General features: G+C 28.7%; 1 protein-coding gene across 6 annotated transcripts; it reads left to right on the top strand.

Annotated features, from left to right (window-relative positions):
• Positions 1 to 111: 111 nt before the first annotated feature.
• On the top strand, positions 112 to 11,910 carry LOC141461056 (E3 ubiquitin-protein ligase Mdm2-like). 6 transcript variants are annotated; one of them, XR_012462515.1, is made up of 7 exons: positions 112 to 359; positions 1,202 to 1,267; positions 1,353 to 1,460; positions 2,222 to 2,370; positions 4,660 to 4,857; positions 7,952 to 8,009; positions 8,089 to 11,910. XR_012462515.1 is itself a non-coding variant. In XM_074141728.1 (7 exons), exons 1-6 carry the CDS (start codon positions 260 to 262, stop codon positions 8,167 to 8,169), a joined length of 660 nt encoding a protein of 219 aa, XP_073997829.1. In that variant the 5' UTR covers positions 112 to 259; the 3' UTR covers positions 8,170 to 8,209; positions 8,467 to 11,910. The 6 variants fall into 6 exon arrangements, 5 of the variants coding, with proteins under 5 accessions (XP_073997829.1, XP_073997830.1, XP_073997831.1 ...); XM_074141728.1 differs by lacking the exon at positions 7,952 to 8,009 and having other exon boundaries at positions 8,131 to 8,209; positions 8,467 to 11,910; XM_074141729.1 differs by lacking the exon at positions 7,952 to 8,009 and having other exon boundaries at positions 8,467 to 11,910.
• The last annotated feature ends 17 nt before the right edge of the window (positions 11,911 to 11,927 follow it).

Here is an 11,927-nt window from a genome sequence, read left to right as displayed (position 1 = left end):
ACTTTGAATATTTACTCTGAAAATATTTATTAGTACTTATTTGTTGTACTATTTTATTTTTATAGTACTGATTATTTTCTACATTTGTAGTATGTACTTTTATGAGTCAGCCCCTCTTCACTATTACCACTTCTAGAACCTCCTTCCACATTCATTGCGAGTGATCCCCTCTTACTTTTTCTCTTTTTCATGGTAATTTTTACTTTTGCCTACTAGTACTCAGTTAGTTATTTTACTGGACTCTCTCAAAGCCATCTTAATGGAAGGTATTCAAACCTACGTTAGTCATTCTTCACATTTCATGGTTGGTAATATTTTGAGAAATACCACATCTTCATCTTCAGAAATCTATTTACAGAGTGAGTTATATTAATCTAAAAGTTATAGTAAAGAGAGAATTATTTTTATTATTAATAAAAATAGTATTAAGGCAGCCTTTTTAACGTTTTAATTTTTTTTTTGTTATTCATTTATCAGTCACTGAGATTGTTGAAAGTTAATAGTTGATAGAAATCCAAAGCATTTTTAAGATAATGGCTTCATTTTTCAAACTTAATAAATCTGATTCGTTTATCAAAAGAGAATAAATCATAACAATAATTATTATACAATTCATATTATGCATACGTAATATTTACGAATTATTTGGTAGTTTATATCATTTTTGCAATTAATATCTAATAATTTATTGTCATGTAACTTTGAACCTATTAAGTAGCGTAATTATTGAAGTACCTACTATTTAGTACTGGTACACTTATCGGAAACTTAGTGAAGCATTAAAGAATTGAAATTTAAATTTAGCGCCACGGCTGAGTGAGTATTCAATTTACGCTTGCCTCGTTGCGTTGTATTTCCGTTAAATATGGCAACAAATAGATGTGGAAATGGGCCGACCATGTAATTGTTGATAGGTGTAAAACATCTTTTGTCCCAAGTGGTGTTCGTGTAACTTATCCAATTTTGTTTTGTTTAATTCTGCTATGAGTGCTGGTGAGATAATATTTCCAACTGTGTGAAATGTCGATAAAAATTATAGTTCCAGAAACCTTTCCTTCATTTTAGTATTTTTAAGTCCTCCTAGTTTATTACAATTTTTGTAGCTTTTATATCTGCAGTTTGTGTGTTGAATGTGTTTTTTTTTTAATTGCACTATAAAGTCTTCAGTATTCCCGTCGATTATTCTTACATCAATTTTTAGGAAATACACTTGCAGCTGTACCTAGCAGTTCTGGACTCAAGAGACGGCATAATAGCTCCAGCGAAGGTATTTATGAAGAATATGTGGCATTCTGTATATATCTAATTTTTCAGAAATCTGTTTGTGATAATAATTTAATAATTTTTACCAGATTTAGATAGTTGTCCACCAAAAAGATGGTACTACGTTTTGGCGTCTGAATCTGATTTGGAATCAGATGGTACTGAAAGCATATATAGTTTACAAGAAAAATCAACTGGTAAAAGAATTTTTAATTTTTTTAATTTATAGAAAAAGAAAAATTAACGTTTTAAAAATCCGCCCCGCTAGCAACACTTAACGCCTTGTCTAGCCTAATATCTTCAATAAAATTTTACTTAGATTATATATGATATCAAATCAATGTTTCTTTTCTTCAAATTCCGACAAATTTCTTAGTTTAAAACCGTTTGATTTCGGTTGCTAGAGTTCATTAGCATTTTGTATTTCGTCTAAATTATTGTCAATTGTCATTCTCTTATTTCAAAAAGAATGCACTAAGTGTAAAGTAAACAAACTGTTATTATTTTAGCGAGTTGCAATTATTGTTCAAAATATGAAAACTTGTTCGAGAAGAAAAGAGAAGTGCTAAAAAATTTTAACATTAATTAAAATTAACGTATTGACTTTAATTTTATCCAAGTTGATTGATTGCATTTGTGCATTTTAATAGTAAATATATTTTTAATGAAGATTTCTCAAATGTAAAATAATATTTATCTATTATAACGTTATAATATTTATCTATTATAACGTTATAATATTTATCTATTATAACGTTATAATATTTATCTATTATAACGTACCGGTATCTCAATTCTAAAAGACCGACAGTACTGGGTGTAGCAGAGGAAGTAAAACAATTTTTTGCAGTTTCATGGAAACTGTTAAATCAGAAATCAGCCCGTTAGGAAACGATTAGCTAATAAGATTAAATTCATTTTACGATTTTTTTTTTAAATATGTTTTAATCTTATTTAGATTTAGCCAAGGATACATCGGATACGTGTACAAAAAGTTCTTGGAGTTCTGATGATGAAGGGCGGATGATAGAATTTGAAGTTGTATCGTTTACTGAAGAGGAACAATATCACCCTCCCCAATCAAAAGATTCCTCGTCATCACCAGAGGTAATTATTTTATTACACGATTGATTATTTAATAAAAAAAAAAGGATTAAATTACATTTAGATTAGAACATGGGATGGGGCTAGTCCCTTGCTATTGTAGCCGAAAAAAGCTTAATTAGCTGGGATGTTGTAATACTTATGGAGAAATATTTCATTTTATATTATTTTACCTTACCAGAAAGTAATTAGCTATTATTGTCTTTTCTTTCTATATCGAAACTAGCGATTACAGTCAGATAGGGTGTAAGAGACCTCTTCTTGTGTCTCGGTCAGAGAAGGAAGGTCCTCCCACTGTGCGGCCTTATCTGGAATTAGAAGAAAAAAAAGTCTTTATTTATTATAAACATTCTTAGAAATTAAAATGTACAAGTTAAATGCACGCTAAAAGATAAAATCATAGCTATTCGGCCATCATTGGAGTCTGTTGTACATATTAATTTTTCAAACAGAAAATTATACCTTAATTAAGTTGTTTAAAACAACTAAATAAAAATAATTTTTTCATTTTACTAAACGTTTACTATTTACAGAATAATTCAATGAAAATGCCTTTATTAAAGAAAATTAAATTTAATGTATTCATTCTTTAAATGGACTGTAATCGACAAAAGTTTATTAGGGCATCCCAATCTCCACCGTTCTGATAATGCAAAATATCGCATCCGGAAAGAGTAGAAGACCCAAGCCACCTACGGCGAATTTCGTCGTCCATCGGACAAACCGTAATAAAATGGAACTGGTCCTCACTGTCCTACCGTTCACACACTGCACAAAGAATATCCGAACCTTGAAAACTTTTGTAATTGATACCAAGTAGATTACCACTAATTTTGAAAATGTACGTAATATTAGATAGGGACTGTTCATTGTTTATATAAGACTTATTATTTAAGTCATTCTGAAGCATTTTATATCAGGGAGATACATTAGAATTTCTTTTTTTCAATTGAACATCGTTATAAAATTAAGTTTTTAAGGTCTCTTTAAGAAAAACAAAATGTTTTTCCATAACTCACTACTCTCACATTTATGTTACGATTCTGAAAACAGTTACTAATTTCTTTAAACCAGTACATATATTTAGTTATGACCTGAAAAGCCAAGATTTTAGGATGCCAATATGTAATCAGTTTTCAATATGTAATCGAGATGTTTTAAAAGTAAACAGAAAAATCGGCAGTAACTTAATTTTATAATGAATAAAGGCAGAGGATGTATACAAAGGCGCTCTAAATAGCCTTTTAGTAAAGAAATATAAAAGTTTTTACATTTTCTCGGAACTTGTTCCGATCCCAAGCTTCAGCAGCATATGTTATTTTCTATAAATTGATACCAGATCACGTTTATCTTCATATTTGGTTTTGACAGATAAAAAAAAAAAAAAAGAACTTTTTGGACAGAGTAGATAGATATGAACTTGACCCCTATAGGTTCTTGTACTCCTTCACTGTCTCAATACTCTCAAAATCGACTGACCATTTTCACACTGTTTCACACCCATTTCCATATTAGATTTCTGAGTCAAGCCGCCCTTACACTAAATAGAGGCCAAGTTTCAGTAAATAAACTTTTAATAATTGCTAGTAACTTTTTGGAAAATTTGTAAAATAGGCTGTACCTATCAATGCAGTCGAAGGCAGAAGTGGTTTAATAATGGGTCTAAAACAGGCCTGAGATTCAAGTGTATTATAAGTTTCCACCCATTCTGACAATCGTACAGATATTAGACCAGAGAATAATTTACTAGTAAGGGCAGTAAAAGAAATACCCCTGTCACTTGAAACTGAATATTTACCTTTCCCTGGATTAAAAGTGCTCTGTAAAAGACAATTCCGTATGTCAGCATGGTCTGGGTCAAGTCCCTGGTTAGGGACTGGCAGGAAGTTAGGAGTGGCATTTGTCTCGACGAGTAGACTCTGTATAAGGATGAGGATGAAGCCGCATATGCGTGCTTGCTTTAACTTTACTTTTCCATCGAAACATATACCTGGTCTCCGCAATTGAATTTGACTGCATGTCCTCAATTCAGTGTTCATTGATTCCCAAGAGCCCTCCCTAATTTTGGTAGCAAGCATTCCAGGCTGAAAACAAAATTCAGAAAAATACTTCTCTTTAAAAAATCACCCAGTAACGGAAATAAACGGAGAAACATAAATAAGGAACTTGTATAACAGAGAATAGATCCTCTTTCCGTCAAATAAAGAAAGGCTTCCTTCGTTTGTAATACACCAGCTCAGCTTAATAAAATTAACGAAACATTTGATAACCTTATTTCTGTTGTTCCCACAGGATTTACTGTCGTCAATACCCTTAACTGAAAAGCAGGGATCTCAAAATACTACCATGTCTGCTGATAATTCCAACTTAGAATCTGATGGGGAAATATTAAATATCAACTTCCATAAAGGTGGATTGTACAAATTTTGCTTCAGATGTAAGCAGACCAACGAAACTCCCTTCTTCAGGTATTGCATCAGGTGTTACAAAGTAAGTCGTTTGTTTTTACAAGAAAACAAATTTCCCTATTCATCAATATTAATAAAAATAAAGTAAACTTCGAGACCTGTAAAGCTAATATGTATTGTGGTACTGGGTTCGATTCCCTGTTTTAGGCCTTAGATTTTATTTAATGGTTAATTACAGAAAAGTATGTTTGCTATTCGCCTCCGTCCACGACACCTAATTGGTAGTTGGACGTAAAGCCCGCCTGAAAAAATAGGCAGTTTTACTTACTTAAAGTAAACTTAAATGAATTGTATAAAATGCTTAAAATAATCTAAGCTTCAAATTAAGTAAATTATAAGTATTTTCCATAATACTTGGTAATGCGAATGTATTTTTTTTAAGTTAGTTGGAATATTATTTTTTTCCTAGTGAGGCATTGCTGCCCGAACTATTAATTCAAGCCAATACAAAATTTCTCTATTAGACATTATGTATTTGTAAAACAGAGTTATGACAGAAAATGTTCTTAGGTGCATAATGTTGAGATTTTTTAATGGAGAATTACAGGCGGGCAGATAATGGAAAATAGTTTTACGAAGGGAAAAAAATGTAATCAAAATTGATGGTTTAAAGGAAAGTTTGGCTAGTTCTTTTTTTTTAAACGGATTATTAGGACCATTCATATTTATAAAAATTTCCTTGATTCTTTGTTACTATATTGTTGCCGAATCGATTTCAATTGTTTTGTTCGTTTTATTTTACATTTAATCAAGTTATGATAACCCAACATCTGCCCAATACTCCATTATTATAATTTTAACATTTTAGGTTTAGAATAATCCACTTTTAGCAGACATTTTTTAAAAATTAAAAAGTGTAGTGGATTTTAGGTATTTCTCTTGTTTTACCCAAGCTTTCCCAAAAATAAATGGCATTTATTTTTCTAGTCATTAAACATTCCAAAAATTTATGATTCCATTTGTGTTTAAATTTGTTTGGAGCAATTTATCATTACGAACATAGATCAGTAAGTTTTACCTTTAAAGTGTATTGATTATTGTGATACTAGTTATAACCGTGAAATAATTCTCAGGAAACTATTTTATCAAAATTCAAAGAAATGTGAGTATTTATATCGCCGTGGGTTGTTGTTACAAAAGTATGTGAGGGTTATTTTCAAATAGTGATAAATAATGTTCAATTTAATAATTAAACACCAGAAATGCTAATAAATATTCCTTATTTTAAGAAACAGTACTTAATAGGATAGGACATATTTATATAGTCAGGTAAAATTCTGTTAATATTAAATTTATCTCCGTTTTCTAACTTGATCGTGATAATATTCAATTTGTAATTTATACAACAGATCACTCTCTGTGAAATTTAAGTTTTGCTAGCATCTAAAGGAGAAACGAAGATACATTTGTAAAAAGAGATAATCGTAAACCAAAAAGAACACAAACCATGAAATTCGGGGGAAAAAAGTCCATGAAATCTTTTTCACACAAATATGTTTCTTCTTAGAAGAATTATAATGCTTATAACTTACCGAGCCAACATATTGAAGATGACTACTGGACTTAAGAACTGAGATACCTTTAAAGAAGAATAAAGAAGTTTAGAAGTTCATAATTAGTATCTCAAGATGCATCATCCTCATTTGGGTAAAGTCAAACATCATGGAATTGTTACAACTAGTGGAATAAATCGGATTTTGAAGAAGGTTAACGACCATCGTTCTGAATGAAGGACATTTCAACAGCAGTACGGAAAACAACAATCATCAATCAAAAAAGAGTTCTTTTACATCCATATGAAAATCGTGCACGAAAGGTACTTATTCTTAATAATAATAATAAAAAAAAAGCAAATCATTTTTGCTAATTACATCTTAAGATTTGGCTTTTTGAAAGTCTGTTCAAAATAAATTAAATTTAGGTAATATAACAAAAAATTAAATTAATAATACTTAAAACATCTCAAGAAAATAAAATTGTATATAATTAAAAAAAAATAGGTTTCAAATAAAAAAATATTGAAAATAATTATAATAAAGAAAGTAGAAAATATATATTTAAAAAAAAAAAACTAAAATAAAAGAAAGAAAAAATACAAAAAATCAGAAAATTTTAACATTGGATTTGATTTAAAAATAAAAAATAAAAATAAAAAAAATTAAAAGACATGACTATAATACATAGAAACAAAATAAAAAGAATATAACATAATGAAAATTAAAATTTGAATAAGTTGTTCTCTTGATGGTTTTATATGGTATCCTACTTATGATTTATATATCCGATATATGGTTTCATATATGGTATCCTAATTCTGAATGATTTGTTGAAATATACGCAAATGATAACGAATAAAATTTGGTATTTAATAAAAGGGAACATCAAATTAATAGCATCTAAAACATTATTTGCAAAGTCTACTTAAATGAGGGTGCCATGATAAATTAACAAAGAAAATAAGTACATTTTTCTCTGACAAACATTAAAGTTTCTCAGCCGCTTATGATTTCAGCAACGCTAAGTCACATCCACACTTTGTAGAACGTTAGTGAAAATTAGGCAGTTGAAATGGACATGTTAAAATTTGGTGTTTCATTTACACGAATATGTGATTCTAGTTATTAATAACTGGTGTAGTAAACCGAAATAGTGAGATTTTAAAAAGTATTTATTAGCCTTAAATAGTTCTTTATCAAGTAGAGTATCGTATTTTAATCATTTGTTATTATTGGCTGTACTATTGCTGTTGGTATTTATTATTTAAATTTATTTCAAGTTCAAATACTGGCATATGTCACAAAAAAGAAATTCTTATTATGTATAAATTTTTCAATTTTATTTATTTTATAGGTGCGATCATATTTTTACTAAGTTAGTAGTTAGTAAATGAGGATGATGATAATTATTTTTAAAATCTCGCAAATTATTAACTATTTTTTTTATGGTCAAGATGGTTATTATTACTCAATTTTTGGTTTTTGGCATGACCGTACTTAACAAATTTAGACTCAACTATTCAAATAATCATTTATTTTCATTCTCTTTAATTGTGATTTACCAAAATAACGTAACTGCTTTGTCACATTTATATGCAGGTTTTTTTTTTTTTTTTAAAGTAATTTTTTCAGATAACAGAGCAACAACAACATTGCTTCATAAAATAAAATTTAACAAGTAATTATTTTTCTTTAATAAAGAAAATAAGCTTTATTAGTTTGAAAAGAAAACAAAATTTAAAGTTTTTGTTTACCAGGAGCAATTTTGTAATATTTTAAAACCTTCAAATTGAATTCAGCTTAAAGGAGTGAGAGGTATCATCCCAGAAGATTGCTGAGGAAAACAATTTCATCTAAGATGGCTATTAAAGAGGAAAGGTAGAAGATAAAATGATTAATATAAATTAGAAAAAATTGTATGTAAAAGAATTATACATCATTATTGGACGCCTAAATTATGGAATTATTTTAAAATCTTCTCTTCGGATTTTTATAGTTGCAAAATGGTCTCACTTTCTCTGATTACAGGAAAAATTTACTTTAAAAGATGTTTGTTGAATTAAGTAAACGTTTAGAATAATTAAAAGAATATCATAGTTTTTTGTTTTGTTTTTTATAATGTCAGAAATTTCTAGGCTTTATTTCTGCAGCAAACGTCCGCATAACATCAGGAATGGACAGCACATTCGAAAGTGAAGAACAGTATCAGTATTTTAATAGAAGCAAGAAGCTAATAAATATATCAACAAAATCTTACTGTTGAATTTCTTTTTTTAAAAAAGCTGAGTTGTAAAAAGCAGTGTTCATTTCTCAGAAATATGTTTTATGCTTATATTAATTCTTACTATAGTTTGATTATTTATTGTTCTAGTTTTGGGGAAAATTATACTAGTAAAAACTCATGTTTTTATTCATCGGATTTAAGCAATATTCGCTTTGAGAACAAAAGATGGTGGTTATTCATATGAACATGTAGTGCATTCTTGCAATGAATGCTGCGTGAATATCTATGATCAAAGCAGACGTTGCCCAGTCTGCAATAAAAAAAAACTCAATGTTTTTACTAGTATCTTATCTTTCTATTATTTCTTTGGATTCCTTTGATAAAATTATTTATTGAAAATGCTAGTTAATTTTTCTTTAAAAATAAAATTAAGTAATATTTTCTATTGATAAATTATATACATAATTCTGCCATAATTTCTTTTCACAATAAAAATTGAGCAATCTAACTCGGTACCAGAAGACTCGTTGGTTGACAACTTGGGTGTACCTTCATTAACGTGTATCCTTTCAAGGCTTGAAAACAGCTAGCTGGCAAATACTCCCGGAGAATGTGCTGTTTCACGAGATCGGCTATTCTGAATATTATGTTCATCGAATCGGTGTCGCAACTGGTGATGTGCTCCTTGGAGACCATTTATTGTGACTTTGGTATTTTTTTCAGGTTGGGATGTTTATTTTATTAGATAGATGAGATTTTACTGCAAATGCGAGTATGGCACGTTCGGTAAACAATGTTAAGCCGACGCTAAAGAGCAGTCCTTTCAACTGAAAATTTAGTACGAAAATGAAGGGAGGATTATTTATAAATACCTTTAGAAGAAACCACCATTTTGTATATAACAAATGGATAACTGTAATCTCTAGGGGTTACTTTAAATAATAAAATGATACGTATCAAATGTCAGAGTGACTAAACATACAAATTCAAAATTTTTTTTTCAACATCTTATTTTAAAATTTATTCCAGTTATTTCGCAATTATTGGATTGTGTCTTATTAAATGCTAATGAAATACTAAAAATAAATAATTTTACCATTCTCACCTTGCGTGTACAATTCTGCGTAGACAAATCTTACGTGCAAATGTCCGGTAAATAAGAAAGATGTTTTTAGGTTGTTTTTGGTGGGAGCTGATACTTTAATATGAATTAATTAAAGTTAGCTCTTACTTAGAATTTCATTTTTTTGTCTCAAGATATACCAAGGTTTTGCCGATACCACAATTAGAAGTGCGACTTTGCCGAGAAATTTTTCAATTTTTATAAAAGGAAAATTCTTGGTGAAGAGTTAGGTTAGTTAGCTTATCTTATAAGCTTGTTTCTTAAGGGTTCCTTAAGAACCGTCGTCTTCCAATTTCGTAGAACATTAATTAAAAGCACTACTGGAGTTGGAAGTTCGGCAAAAATCGGTTTAGTGGAAACGCAACATTAGTGATTGGGTTTTATTTTTTAATCGTCTTAAATCTTAGTACCTATCACTGTTGAATTTTCCTCAAAAAGTTAGTTAGGTAGTTTTTTGGCTAAGGAGAATCTGTTGCTGAGAAAAGAGGCCTAGACTAGAGTCCCTTGACACTTTCTATATTGCGCAAAGAATTATCTAGATCCCTAAAACATCGATATTATTTTGAGGAAATTTAAACTAAAGGAAGCTCGTTATTCGTAACTTTTGTATAATAATAATAATGAGAGGGAGAGTTACTGAAAGGGAGAACTATCAACTTCCTTTTGTTTTAAATAGGATAGCGAATAATGGGCTTATAATTGCTTCTTTTCGCCAAATTTGACAAATTAGATTTAGTCTAAATAACAAAAATAGAGAAATTATGACTGGATTTAGTATATATATGCATTGTATTATCTCAATTTTTTTTTTTTTATTCTGCAGGTTGCACCTATAGAAAATCTAGGGCAATTTGAATGAAAAATGAAAAATTATTTACAATTATTTTTATTTTTTAAATATTTTTGTTTGACTAACCATAAATATTTTTGTTTTAAGTTAAGGAAAAATTTCTTGCCTCCACGACCTAAAGGTGGAAGGAAGAAGAGGTTACCTAACGCCAATGTAGATAGCAAAAATTCTATAGACAGTGGAATCGGTTTATCTTCTAGCCAAAGTATTGAAAAGGATATTGTTGAAGAATTTATTGCGAATAAATCAAATAATGATATTAATCATTCATCGTCGGATTTATGCAATATTTGCATGATAAGAACAAAAGATGGTGGTTATTCACACGGACATATAGTGCATAATTATTCTTGCTATAAATGCTCCGTGAAAATCTATAATCAAAGCGGACGTTGTCCAGTCTGCAATACTAAAGTTAAACAAATTTGTAAAATAATTAGATAATCATTTTAGGAAAGAGAGATATGAAAAAAAAGAAAAACATTTTTTGTGCAATTTAAAAATTTTAAACCAAACGTTTATAGACGTCGAAGAAGAATTCCATTTTTAATTTTTGGAAAAATAAGAATTAACACTTTTTATATTTATTTGGTATCAGTTCAGTTTCTTTCTTTATTTTGGTTTAAAAGAAAAGTCGGTACTGTGATTACCAAGCAAATATGACGTAGAAGAAAACAATATGAGAAATCATTTATCTGATTTTCTAAATTAAAATGTAAGAACTAAGTAGTAAAAATTTAAATTCCCTGTCGAATGATCATCAAATTTTACTTGGACACATTTAATTTAAAATTCTCCAAAAATTTTTACAAAAATCGATGGGTGAGATAAATGTTAACTACAGGAAAAGTATAAATTTGTGATATTAATTTAAATATTTAAAAAATCCTAGACTGTATCTATCTATCTATATATATAATTATTATTTTGAAAGTCTATTAACTAGTTTTTAGTTGTTTTTTTTTTTTTTTAACAGATATTTCTAAAAGTTGGAACTAAAAATTACCATACAGTCTTGCATTAATGAGTACAAATAAAATACTGCCGAAGCCTACTAAAGTTTTCGATTAGCCTTAAAATTTATCTGCAAACTACAAATTAAAATTTAAAATTAAAATCATAATATATTTAAAAAATATACGACTTCTAGTTATTTCATTAGCATTCCTAAGCTAATACTAATACTTTCAAAATTTTGTTGACAATTAACTCAAGACTATTATTTGATTAATAAGTTTATTTAATCAAATATCTGAAAATTCCTTACTTATTACGCTATTTTTATTTTCTTTATTATTTATTATTTTATTTTTTTTTAAAGATCAGTTTCAATTGTATCAAACTGTAAAAGTGCCAATAAATAACTTTTCTTTTTTTTTTTTAGAATTCCGAAACTTCC

This window comes from Rhodnius prolixus, unplaced genomic scaffold (genome assembly GCF_049639745.1).
Source record: "Rhodnius prolixus isolate KJV_2025 unplaced genomic scaffold, Rpr scaffold_6, whole genome shotgun sequence".
NCBI classification, from domain to species: Eukaryota; Metazoa; Arthropoda; class Insecta; order Hemiptera; family Reduviidae; genus Rhodnius; species Rhodnius prolixus.
This window is presented reverse-complemented; position numbering and strand designations above follow the sequence as displayed.

Excerpts from the sequence above, each read along its gene's own strand:
- LOC141461056 (XM_074141725.1), top strand. The coding sequence starts at position 260 with ATGGAAGGTATTCAAACCTACGTTAGTCATTCTTCACATTTCATGGTT. Across the intron at positions 1,461-2,221 it reads TTTACAAGAAAAATCAACTG|ATTTAGCCAAGGATACATCG; the intron begins GTAAAAGAATTT and ends AATCTTATTTAG. Across the intron at positions 4,858-10,615 it reads ATTGCATCAGGTGTTACAAA|TTAAGGAAAAATTTCTTGCC; the intron begins GTAAGTCGTTTG and ends TTTTGTTTTAAG.